Source organism: Erythranthe guttata, chromosome 9 (assembly GCF_056151865.1).
Source record: "Erythranthe guttata isolate IM_541 chromosome 9, IM_541, whole genome shotgun sequence".
Lineage (NCBI taxonomy): Eukaryota > Viridiplantae > Streptophyta > Magnoliopsida > Lamiales > Phrymaceae > Erythranthe > Erythranthe guttata.
This window is the reverse complement of record NC_142541.1, coordinates 13,174,108-13,186,238: the sequence shown is the minus strand read 5'-3', so window position 1 is coordinate 13,186,238 and position 12,131 is coordinate 13,174,108. Positions and strand designations below refer to the sequence as shown.

The 12,131-nt window shown below is 32.4% G+C and overlaps 1 protein-coding gene and 2 non-coding genes across 3 annotated transcripts; all 3 read left to right on the top strand.

Moving 5' to 3' along the window:
- Positions 1-2,645: 2,645 nt before the first annotated feature.
- On the top strand, positions 2,646-5,868 carry UBC27 (ubiquitin-conjugating enzyme 27). Its single transcript, XM_012987276.2, has 5 exons — positions 2,646-3,108; positions 3,552-3,600; positions 4,082-4,241; positions 4,747-4,836; positions 5,598-5,868. Exons 1-5 carry the CDS (start codon positions 2,928-2,930, stop codon positions 5,703-5,705), a joined length of 588 nt encoding a protein of 195 aa, XP_012842730.1. The 5' UTR covers positions 2,646-2,927; the 3' UTR covers positions 5,706-5,868.
- A 4,247-nt stretch (positions 5,869-10,115) lies between these two features.
- On the top strand, positions 10,116-10,328 carry LOC148768145 (small nucleolar RNA U3). The gene has a single exon (XR_016033698.1). It is a non-coding gene; the product is annotated as a small nucleolar RNA U3 (small nucleolar RNA).
- An 867-nt stretch (positions 10,329-11,195) lies between these two features.
- On the top strand, positions 11,196-11,399 carry LOC148768144 (small nucleolar RNA U3). Its single transcript, XR_016033700.1, has one exon. It is a non-coding gene; the product is annotated as a small nucleolar RNA U3 (small nucleolar RNA).
- The last annotated feature ends 732 nt before the right edge of the window (positions 11,400-12,131 follow it).

Sequence of the window (12,131 nt, the reverse complement as noted above, 5' to 3'; positions counted from 1 at the left end):
ACAAAATCTGTACAAAATTCGCCATCGATAAAACCTTGAATCATAATACGACATTAAAAATACAAAATACTAAAAAATATATTAATATGATCAAAAATAAACTTAAAATGCAAAATTCATACGATAACTTAAAAAAGACTACAAAGTATATTTTAATGTACTACCCAGAGTCCTAAAATCCGCTGTTATAAACAAATAAATCAACTATCGACCGGGATCAGACACATGAACTCCACGACCGCGGACAGTTATTTCAATTACTACGTAAACCAACTACGACGTTCATATAAAATATCTCTGGTCCAATATGCGTGAACAATCCTTATCTAACTCTGTCAATCCTCTTCCGAACAAACATCATCCGCCAAAATTAACGATGTATATATGACGGAATAATTTTGTTAAAAAACGTTCTACATAATATAATCAAGTATCAACACACCTCTTAAAATTTCTAACCACCATACACGACGATCCTAGCCATTGAACGGAAAATAAATCGAAAAACGCATTCATACCCGGTTAAACAACGTCCAACAGATGAGCGCTCAATTCGATCCTATTTCCACGACGGTGCAGAAATCTTCAAAGATAAAAATCCCCTGGAACGGTGAAAGAGAACCTCCGAAAATATTATACACGATTTGGTATAACGGCCAATGATCTCACGTAATATTATTCCGTGATTTTAGGCAACGTATCAGCAAATCTCAAATCACGTATTAAAGGAATTAAATGCCGTTTAAAATTAAACAAGGGTATTAAAGGAAAATTATATAATATATTTTGCCAAGTTGGCAAAATTGGGTCTATCTCAAAAAGTGAAAAAAAAAAATTGGATCTACCTCATTAGAAAATATGAACAAGGGGGTTATCCCTAATAAACCCTTTTATTTAAGATCTTATAATGAGTAAAATAGGAAATAATCTCATTATCCAAACACTCAAAAAATTAATCCTTAAAATAAGATGTAACATCTTATCAACTCTAAAAGCATCTTATCAGACGTAAGAACTTATCAATTGTTTAAAATAATTTTAGCCAAACACCCTCTAAATTTATACATATTTACTTATTTGTGTAAATATCTCTAAACATATTTGGGCTATATACTCTAGTAAAATCTTAAATTTACCATTTTGGAGTTTGCGACCCCAGCTGAAAAATCCGTGTTCCACCCTTGGCTCTAGTCGAGCTCAATCTATTTGAAGGGATCAAGTTTGAGCTAAATTAATAAGGGCCCATTTTGCTAAGCTTATTCTGAATAACTTATAAGCTTTTATATCTGATTAGTTATTTTTAGAACTCATAAGCTGTTACGTTTTATTTTTATAATTAATTTTTAAAATATTTGTATAATGATCTTATAAGCTACGTTTACTCATTATAAGATCTTAAAAAAAAAGTGGGATAAAAGTACTATTTAGAAAAGATCTTATTTGCTATCTATCAGCTTACTTTTCGATATTTTTTATAGAAAACTACCGAACACTTTGGAAAACTTATAAGCTCTTAAACATCTTTTAAACTCTTTTTAACAACTCATGAGTTGGAGCTTCATCAAGCTTATTTTTTTGGATTTTGAGCTCACCCCAAGGCTCACAAATAGGCTCATGAACTTCTGAATTTTAGAGAGGTTTCATTTTTTATTCGTAATATTTTACTCTATATTATAATTAAAATATATCTAAAAATGCTACTATTTTTCATATTAAGTCAATTTTTAACATCTAAATTTGTCTTTATATATCTATATGATAAAAAAATCAAAAAAAGAAAAAAGAAACAAACAAGACAAATCAGAGTTTTTGAACGAATAAAAGACGCTCAAGTTTAGTTCATCATGAAGTCCAATCTCTCGCTCGATCTTCCACTCAAGTTTTTCAAATTCAAACTCGAATTTCTGTTATGGTATATGAACTTACTTTTGGCTCATTTACATGATTAATCGTTGTTATTTATCTTTATGTTTGCCGTTCACTTTTCCCATTTATGGTATAACACGCGTTGGTGCAAGATTTGCACGCCCAATACTTATTTGTCGAAAGCGTTTCCTTCATCATCAGAAAGTTCTGCGTTGATCACCTGCAACACCCGAGTTGAGTCGGGTGGAAAGACTCTACGACACACAAGTTTGGATCGGGGACGATAAAGCACAAGTAAAAATAATATATTGTAAATAGTAATTAACAATGAATAATTATGCAACATATATACATAGGTAGGGCTATAAAGTAGTTACCTTTTACAATTAAGCCTTGTGATTTACGTCGAAAAATCATGCACAAGATCTTCCTTCTATACCGATCACAACTCCGAGTCTGCAACTCGGCATGACAAATTGTTCGGCGCTTCTAGCTTGTTCTCCTCCCCACACAAGCTCTACTTACAACTTACATTAGTAGTCTGGTTGGTTAGACTAGTCATAAATCATAATGAATGATACAATCGAAATCGCACTGGACGTTCAGTTATTTCAATAGGTTTTCTGGCACACACGCATAGTTATAAAATAAAACGGCTCGAAAATCTTTGACTGATCGAGAAGATTACTTATCGAACCATCCACAGACGATCCAACAATAGAAGTAAATTTTCATAAAATTATTAAAATCTTGACTAATATTATCTTGAAAACCAAACCAAAATCCTAATAAAAAACCATTAAGTTTTTAAAATGTCAAAAACAAATAATTCCAAAATGAGGAATTAATTGGCTGTGAATTAGCTATGAAATGCGATCATTGATATTTGATACCTTTCCCCTCCAAAAAGAAATGCGTTAGTTTTATCATTTTATGCACTTTTTCCTCTTTGGGGAAGAGAGAAGAAGACGAAGAAGAGAGAGAGAGATAAAACCTAATTATAATCTACAGTAACCCTTTCCTCTTTCCCAAAACCCTTAAAAAAAAACCAGAGTGCAAAAATGGTGGATTTTGCGCGGGTGCAGAAGGAATTGCAAGAGTGCAACAGGGATTTTCAGGTATCGGGGATTAAGGTTTCGCCAATGGCGGAAACAAACCTCGCTCACTTGCTGGGTACAATCCCTGGTCCACTCGGTACACCCTACGAAGGCGGCACCTTCAAAATCGACATCACTCTTCCCGGTGATTGTTTTCCCCCTATTTTCTTAATTCAATTTTGCTTATTTTTTCGTGAATTGTGTTTCTGAGGTTTGGTTGGGAATTGTGCCGTGAAAATTTGGGATTAGGGTTTTTACTTTTTTTTTTTTTTTTTTTTTTCTGAAGGCTGTGAATTTGAATAGTGTTGTGATTACTGATTAAGGGTTCTTCGTTTTTGTTTTATGCTCTGCCAAATTGAGGGCTTTGGATCAGTTTAATTGTGGTGGTGTGCAGTTGTTTTAGGCGCATTGGATATAATCATGGTAATGTGTGTGTACGATTCAAGTACGTCGGATCGTTCTGCAGACGAAACGATGAACAAATGTCGTTCTTAATATATGGAATTCGGAAACTTGAAGAAATATAGAGAGAGGTTTAGTCCTTGCATAGTTCTTAGTTCTTGATTTTGCGTTTTCTTCTCGTTGCAGATGGTTACCCGTTCGAGCCGCCCAAAATGAAGTTTGCCACCAAAGTATGGTATGGTGAAACAACTCTATCTGTACTTCCTCCTTTTTTCGTTTTTTTTAAGTATGATTGCACGGAGCACACTTTGAATTGCTGGCATGAAGAACAAGGTCTCGGAGTTTTTTAGGGATCATTTAAATACGTGTGTGTCTATGTGTATTATATTATTTGTATATAAAAGTTTTATGAAACATATTATTCGTATGTACGAAACAATATCTTATAAAGACTGCGTGTATTATATTCTGATAGCAGCATACGACGAACAAACAGAACGAAGCATGTTACATGAACTAAAGTTCCATCATTTAAATTAGACTTTTGTGTTAGAAAGTAGAAACTCCAGATTGAAGTTTGATTACCAAATGTGACCAGACGGAAAAAAAAGAAGCAACAGCCATTCTATTTTCCTCGTTTCTCTGTGTCGTGGTATCGGAAATTATTTATGCTTTTAAGTTCTTTAATTTAAATGTCGTCTATATTTGAATGGAAGGCATCCGAATGTAAGCAGTCAAAGTGGAGCGATATGCTTAGATATACTGAAAGATCAGTGGAGCCCGGCACTCACTTTGAAAACCGCACTTCTTTCTGTTCAAGCACTTCTCTCTGCTCCTGAACCCGATGACCCCCAAGATGCTGTCGTTGCACAACAGGTACTCTTAACAACTTTGGGTAAATTACGGCTACCACCAAGGTGCGGTCAAATTACGAAAAAAAAACCCTCATGTTTGGGTAATTACAATTAACCCCCTTAACTATGAATCTTCTTACACGTCCTCCCGTCTTTACCAATTTTACCCCATTCGAGCTCCACATTTTGAAACAACAGGATCATAAGATGTGTCTCTTGGCTTGTAAATATCAGATTGTGGTGCATCAAAAATCTTTGCACAAAACGAGTACAAATTAGAGAATATTCCACATAATTTGGAAGATTATGTTGAATTTGACACCATATGGCGGACGTGTAAAAAGATTCATAGTTGAGGGGTGGTTGTAATCACCCAAACAGGAGGGTTTTTTTTCTTTGTAATTTGACCTTATATCAGGGGTGGTTGTAATTTACCCTATCTTTTAAGTTTTTTTATCCGAAGTTTTTTTACTCTTAATACTACTTATTTTTGTTGATTAGTTATTAATTTTTTTGAATGCTTACAGTATCTTAGAGATTACCAAACATTCGTGGGAACTGCTCGTTATTGGACGGAATCATTTGCCATGACATCATCTCTTGGTCTTGAGGAAAAGGTTTGCACCATTCTAACATTTATTTTTCTTACAACTTTCTTCTCTCTCCCACAAATACCAACACGGGAAAATAATGTTTTGGGGAAAAATGTGATTTAAATAGTTGAGTTATTAGGGGGCATGTTTGCTCGGGTTGGTCGTTAGCCGCAAAATTAATTATTGCTGAATTTGGAATTAAGTTACATGGGGAACGGCCCCGACAGCACAATGTCGAACTGGATAGGCGGTAAAAAAGACCGAATTAGCCTTAGTGTTACAGTTATCACTCTACATTGGAACCCTTTTTTAAATTTGTACATGCTGGTTCTTGGTGCGAAAACTTGAAGGAAGAAAAGAAAACCTACATGCATATACCGACTTATTTTTATCGCAAGACTAACATTGTGAATCGTATTAATTTGTTAATATCATAAATCATAATGGGCAAAGCCAATAACCATGTTCATAATCGCACGTAATAACTTCATCTAAGAAAACTAAACCTTGATTGAGCTAAGATCTACATTAGTTTTAGTGGGGTGAGCTGAAATATCGGGAATTTCTTGATTACTTGTGTGGTTGTAATAAAACCTGATTTAAGAACACTCTTTTTCACTAAAAGTTGGTTTGTTATCTCTAATGTAGATTTTATTCATCTGCTTATTCCGACTTCGTAATTGCTTTTTTTTTTTTTTCGATTTATTTTTTCATCATTTTTGTTTTATTGAAAAGGGTAGAAATATTGTGATCTAAAAAAAACACATGAAATGATTTTTTGACAGGTGCAAAAGCTTATGGAGATGGGGTTTCCAGAAGCTCAGGTGAGGAGTAGTTTGGAAAGTGCCGGTGGTGACGAAAACTTGGCTCTCGAGAAGCTTTGCTCTGCTTAATAAATCATACAATTATATTCCATCTATTTATATTTTTGCTGTCTAAAAAGTTCATTTGCTGCTATACAGGAAGATAAAAGATACTTTGTGTTGAATACTTGATACTCTTTTTTGCCATTTTGATCACTTTTTCATTATCTCTAATTGCAGTTTATGGATTTCACTTTTGTTGTTTATTTTTCTGCATTTCTTTTATTTTGGCCCCCTTTTTTCTCAGCATGTACGTACGCGGTTTGGGTCGCAATTCCGGGTCAAAACCCGTTGACTCGGTTATCACGCTGGTCGGGGGATGGTATATTATTATCCCTATGAGTAAATCAGACGGATCAAAATTAGTCCTTTTGGAAATTTTCGTTGGAAGTGAAAAACTAATACCGATTCCGTTCCCAACGAAAATGGTAACCAACGTAAATGGTAAAATTGAAATCGCATTTTCGAAAAATTGGAATGAAAATAAACTTGTTTCAAAATCAAAAATTTCGGATTTTTAAGTGTAATATTTGAAAAAAAAAACACATAATTTTTGGAGCACAAAATCGGATCTGATATTAGAATCTAATATATATATTTCAATTACAATCCAAATAATTTTGGAAAAAAATGGATTCAGAATCTGGAATGAAAATTATTGTTCCAAAATTGGAAAATTTCGGATCGGAATATGTGAAAATCAGAAATACCGTTCCAATTTCCACCCATAATACTCCCAAACCTGAACATGATAAATTAACAATTAACAAAAGGATTTGAATATTCTCAATATGGAATCATTCAGAAGTATTGGACTAAATTGAATTGAAACTTTTTTTAGGAAGAAATTCAATTGAAACTTTTTTTTTTTTTTATTGAAATCAATTGAAACTTGAAAGGTCATAAAATTAGACTACACTTTTTTTCAACGTTCAACACATATCGTCCAGTATAGACTATTGATTGAACAAACAAAATTAAAATATCTTTTGCTTATTAAATTGATTTTATTAATGAAATATACAATTAAAATAAGAAGGTTCTAATTGATCGACGATTTTTCAATCCTATACCCGATTATTATCATCGAGTGTACTTTCCACCAACACTTGTTTTTTCTCTGAGTTGAATTCTCATTCAGATGTGCTTATTTAAGTTTCACACTAAATTAAAATTAGTAAAAATCGAATTGAAGACATAAATGTTAATAGAAAAACCATGCACTGACAATCTCCGAGTGTATGGTCGAAGAAACCGATTAGGACTCCGATCAGAAGAAAACAAAACGCATTAAAGAATAGTAAGAAAGTCGATCAAAACATATTCAAACCCGTTTTCAACTAAAAACATTTCAGCGTCAAATATTCACATATCGAACTTTTCTTCGCACGATTATATTCACTTTGACTAAAATTGAAATAGGACAATGGGCCATATATTTTTCTTCCTACATGTGCATGACAAAGTAACACTTCCTCAACATCCAAAAAAAATAAATCCTAGGATTATTTCATCTTAAGTACAACTATTTTTAAATGGCATCTGCAATTCGAAATAATACATGATTAAAATGTTAAATAATGAAAATGCATTAAAATAAGGCTGCGGCTATATGCAATACTCATTCCACTTGTGCAAGACCAAATTAAAGAAAAATTCCAAAAGATTCTATTTTATTAAGATGGAATGACAAATATGCCCATAAATTAAATTGGCTTTTTTCTCATGCAAGACCAAATACAAATAATGAGGAAAAAAGACAAAAAAAGAAAATATAGAAGCGTGAATTAAAAAAACAAACACCCCCCCCCCCCCCCCCCCAACCCTACCTACGCCCACCTTCTCCGTCGCTCAAGCTCCGCCGCCGCCGCCAGCCCCGCCACGCACAATCATTGGTGACCTAAATCTGCCCAAAAAAAGAGGAAAAACAAATTAAATTTGAAACTGGTAAAAATCGACACCAAGGTGTCGAAAAACTATGCTGCAAATCGACACTTAAGCGTCGAATTACATAGGTAAAAATCGACATTGACATGTCGAATTTATAGTACAAATTCAAATGTCGAATTTTATACCTCAAAATCGACATCTAAATGTCGATTTTTACCTGTAAAATTCGACCTGTACATGTCGAATTGGTTTGCGCGGGATTTTTTTTTGGAAAATCGATATTGTAGCTAAAAACCCGATAAATGCATAGCTTCTTGGGTTCTTCCATCGTAGAATCTTCTATTTTGATGTTTTCTGACTCCATACTTGCCATCTTTGTAAGATTTGTTGAGTTTTGATGATTTTGAATATCTAGGTTTTGTGGGTTTATGGAGGAGGAAGGAGAAAGGTCTTGTGGGTTTTGGAAGATGGAGAAGATGAGAGCTTGTCTTGTGGTTTTGTGGTCTTGTGATAGTGTTTTTTGTGTTTTTGAATTTTTGGTCTTGCACATTTGAAATTTTCTATTTTTTTAATAAGTAAGGCTATTATAGTATTTATACATTAAAAATTTTAATTTAATCTTGTACAAGTGGAATTAGTCTTGCATATAGCCGCAACCTTAAAATAATTGCCTACATTAACCATTAGTCATTAGTAGTACATTACATTAAAAAACATATTTATTAATTATCCAATAATCAAATTCAACATGTTGATGTCATCATTACTAGATAAAGAAAGATGTCTTGTCATTGTAATCAATGAGTAAATAAATCCACTTGAGATAAACTTTTTTTCCATTACAGAAATGATTATACACACAATTTATTGTATTAAATAATAACTAAGGGGCAACTTTTAAATAATAGTCATTAGTTAGTGATATAAAATAGGAATTAGGACATACAAATATTAAAATATTTCTATTTGCCATAAGTCCTTTGAAAAATAATTTTATTTTGCTAAAAGGTTTGTTGAAGCACATCGTTTTCATCTAGCTAATGTGAATCAAGTTCTTTTCGAAGCGAAATTGACGCAGATACGGAAGCACAGTAAATAATTAATTGCACGAACTAATTTGAAAGAACACAAGAACTTTGGAATTCATCAGAAAGTTGAGAGAAAACGTAGAAGTTTTATTGATAATAAACGATGCTGAAAAATAAACTCTATAGCAACTACTTATACTAATGAAAACGGAAAAACACTAATCAAACTAGGAAAACGAGAAAATTACCAAAAAAAAAAAAAGAAAAAGAAAAAAGCAAAATAACTCCTAAATTTAATACGATAAAAAATTGGAAATATCCCAACTCGCGGATTTCAAATTCGAATTTTCTAGAATTATTATGAATTATTTAGAATTTTCCTAAAACGGCAAAAACGTCGTTTTGAAGGCCTAAACGACTTCGAAACGCCAAAGTCCATCGGAAAACTTGGCCTTGCGCAATTCCGCCTCCGTCGCCTCTTCATCGGAAATGATGAAACTGAAAAAAATCCTCAGTTTCGCTCATGAGTTACATCAAATTGTGGTGATTCGGTATCATATAGAGTGTAAATAATGATTTCTAGGCGAGTTTGTTAGTCGCATCATTAATAAACATGAAAAATTCGATATTCAAGTGAAAAGAAAGATGAGAGAGAAAATCGTCGATTTCTTGCCGTTGTATTCTAGGTCGGATATATACGTAGCTATGAAGACGCCTTCGGCATAGCTATGGAAGGTGTGTTAACAAGGTTTAAGCATCAAAAGATGGACACAACTCGAACAAAAGATGGACACAACTCGAACGTTAGATTAGCTTGATGCGAACAGAACTCGAGCGTTAGATTAGCTTCAATTTGTTGTATAGCTTTATTTGATCCATTTGAGAAATAATACTTAGACTCTATTTTTTGGTTCTTTCATTATGCATAGACCAAATCAAAATGTATTCTTTCAAACTTTTAATTAAGAATTTAAGTCTGACTAATGAGATTTGTCAGCCAGCTCAACAACTCGAGCTTGAATTTTCGAGCTTTTTCTATGAGTTCACAAGTAGGCTAATTAATTTTACTTATTTTTATTTATATTTACATTAAAATATTAACAACAATGTTAATTTTAAAAAATGCAATTTAATCAGATACTAAAAAGCCTATTATTAATAATTGTAATATTTAATTTTTTTACAATTTTAATAATAATAATTGAAATTCAAAAATTAAATGTGTCCTGATATTAAAAAGCTCACGAGACGGCTCAAACTCAATTCATTTAACCCCTATTATTGCTGTTATTATATTATATTATTGTAATATATTGTAGAATGTAAGTTACTTATTAATAGGACATAAATGAATAAAATTACTGGGAGAAAGAAAAAAAGATTGAGAATGTTGGGCTTTGGTGGCAGCTGTTTAATTAGTGGAAAAAGTGAATTAATTAATTTTGCCCAAAGTTTCGTCCCACATCGGGACAATACTAAACGAATAATACTTATTTATACAGCTGGCGTAGGACTAATGGTCACGACCTTACTTGAACAGGATCTGTTCTATAGGCTCGTACATCTGTATCTTTGATTTCTAAAGAGACAGGAAACTAAGTCTGGTTGATCAACCATGGCTGCTCGACCAGAGCGTGATTAACAGACTCGTTGGCTCCGGCCAGTTGACTCAGTAGAGGATCGTTCTTGGTTAGCTTCGGCTGGCTGAGGTGGTCGAGCAGCTGTCTGACAGACTTCCAAAATATTTTTTGGTTATTTTTTTTTCCGTTTTTCTAAAACATACTTTTGTAGATGTTTAATAATGTATTTTTGATTTTTGAAAAAAAAAAGTTTTTGAAAAGAAAAAGGTTAAAATTGGATTTTTGTGGACAAAATTGATTAAATTGATGTTACAATTAAGAATTGGGTATAAAGGGTTGAGGGTAATATTGGCATATACATGAATGTTTCCTTTATTTATAATAAATATTAAAGGGATGAGCTTATTGGTGAAAGAGATATAGCCCCTAAACCTAGAATAATAAAGATGCTTGGTTGGGAACTTATGCACAAAAACCTAAAATTTTAAACGACTGTGGTGGATGTGGTGTTAAATGGTAAAAAACGGTTGCCAATCAGAATCAAACACGTTGACATTTTGTTTTAATAAAAACTGGAATTGTGATATGGCGGAAGACTGAATTGATTTATTCATCTTCTTTTTCCCTTTTCATTTATATTTTTCTTCAAATAAAAACTATCTTTTGCCATGATACAACCTTTTTTGAATAAACATTGTATCATAGTACTTATTTTTTGTTTTAATTACTCATTCGGACTAAATTGAGATGATATTTTATTGACAAAAAAGGTTTATTTAGAAATCGGAAAAAGAAATAAACGTGCAAATGCGCACCCTATTATATTATATATTATTGTAATATATTGTAGAATGCAAGTTACTTATTAACAGGACATAAATGAATAAAATTACTTGAGAAAAAAAAGGATTGAGAATGTGGGGTTTTGGTGGCAGCTGTTTAATAAGTGGAAAAAATTGATTAATTTTGTCCAAAGTTTCGTCCCACATCGGGAAACTACTAAATAATAAAGACGTATTTATACAGCTAACGCAGCGTTCTATAGGCTCGTACCTCTGTATCTTTGACTTCTAAAGAGATAGGAAACTAAGTTTGGTGGATGAACCATGGCTGCTCGATCGGAGCGTGATTAACAGACTCGTTGGCTCGGGCCAGTTGACTCAGTGGAGGATCGTTCTCGGTTGGCTTCGGCTGGCTGGGGTGGTCGAGCAGCTGTCTGACAGACTATAAATCTTTTTCTTATAAATCTTTTTTTAACTTTTTGTAGATGTTTAATAATGTCGTTTCGATTTTTATTGAATTTGTTAAATAAGCTTAGAATATGCTATATTTATAAATATAAGGTCATGTAATCATCAAAGACCCTTATGTATTTGGTTATGAATAGAAATATGATTAGTATTCTATTTTAGTCTAACTAGTGGTTTAACAATTAATGATTATAATATAACCAAAGTATATTGCAGTCAAATGTGCACATATATAAGAACATAATTAGGTGAATGAAACATATAAAAAGAAATACGAAAAATATCATATTCTATCAAATAATGAAATGGAAAATACAATTTCAAGTGGAATCTCATTATGAACTTGGAATAATCTTTAAATGGTCCCATCATACAGACATGCGTTACTCTAAAGTCAAAGTCAAGGCCCTTTTGAAAGTTTCAAACTATATCATAACAAAATTAAAATAAATATTCTAGAACAGTTGACTTTGCTTTTCATGTACTTGGAGTGAAACTTGGAACGATATTTTCGAATTTTGCTTATTTAATTCAAAAAAAAAAAAAAAAATTAAAACAACTTTTTTATAGTTAATTTTGAAAATTCATTACTTTTGATTTGAATGTCAGTGTAGTCGAATTGAAATATATATACACGCGATTTGAATTTTCGACGCAATTTAAATATCCAAAAATAATTCTAAAAAAATCATTTTTTTTCTCCAATGT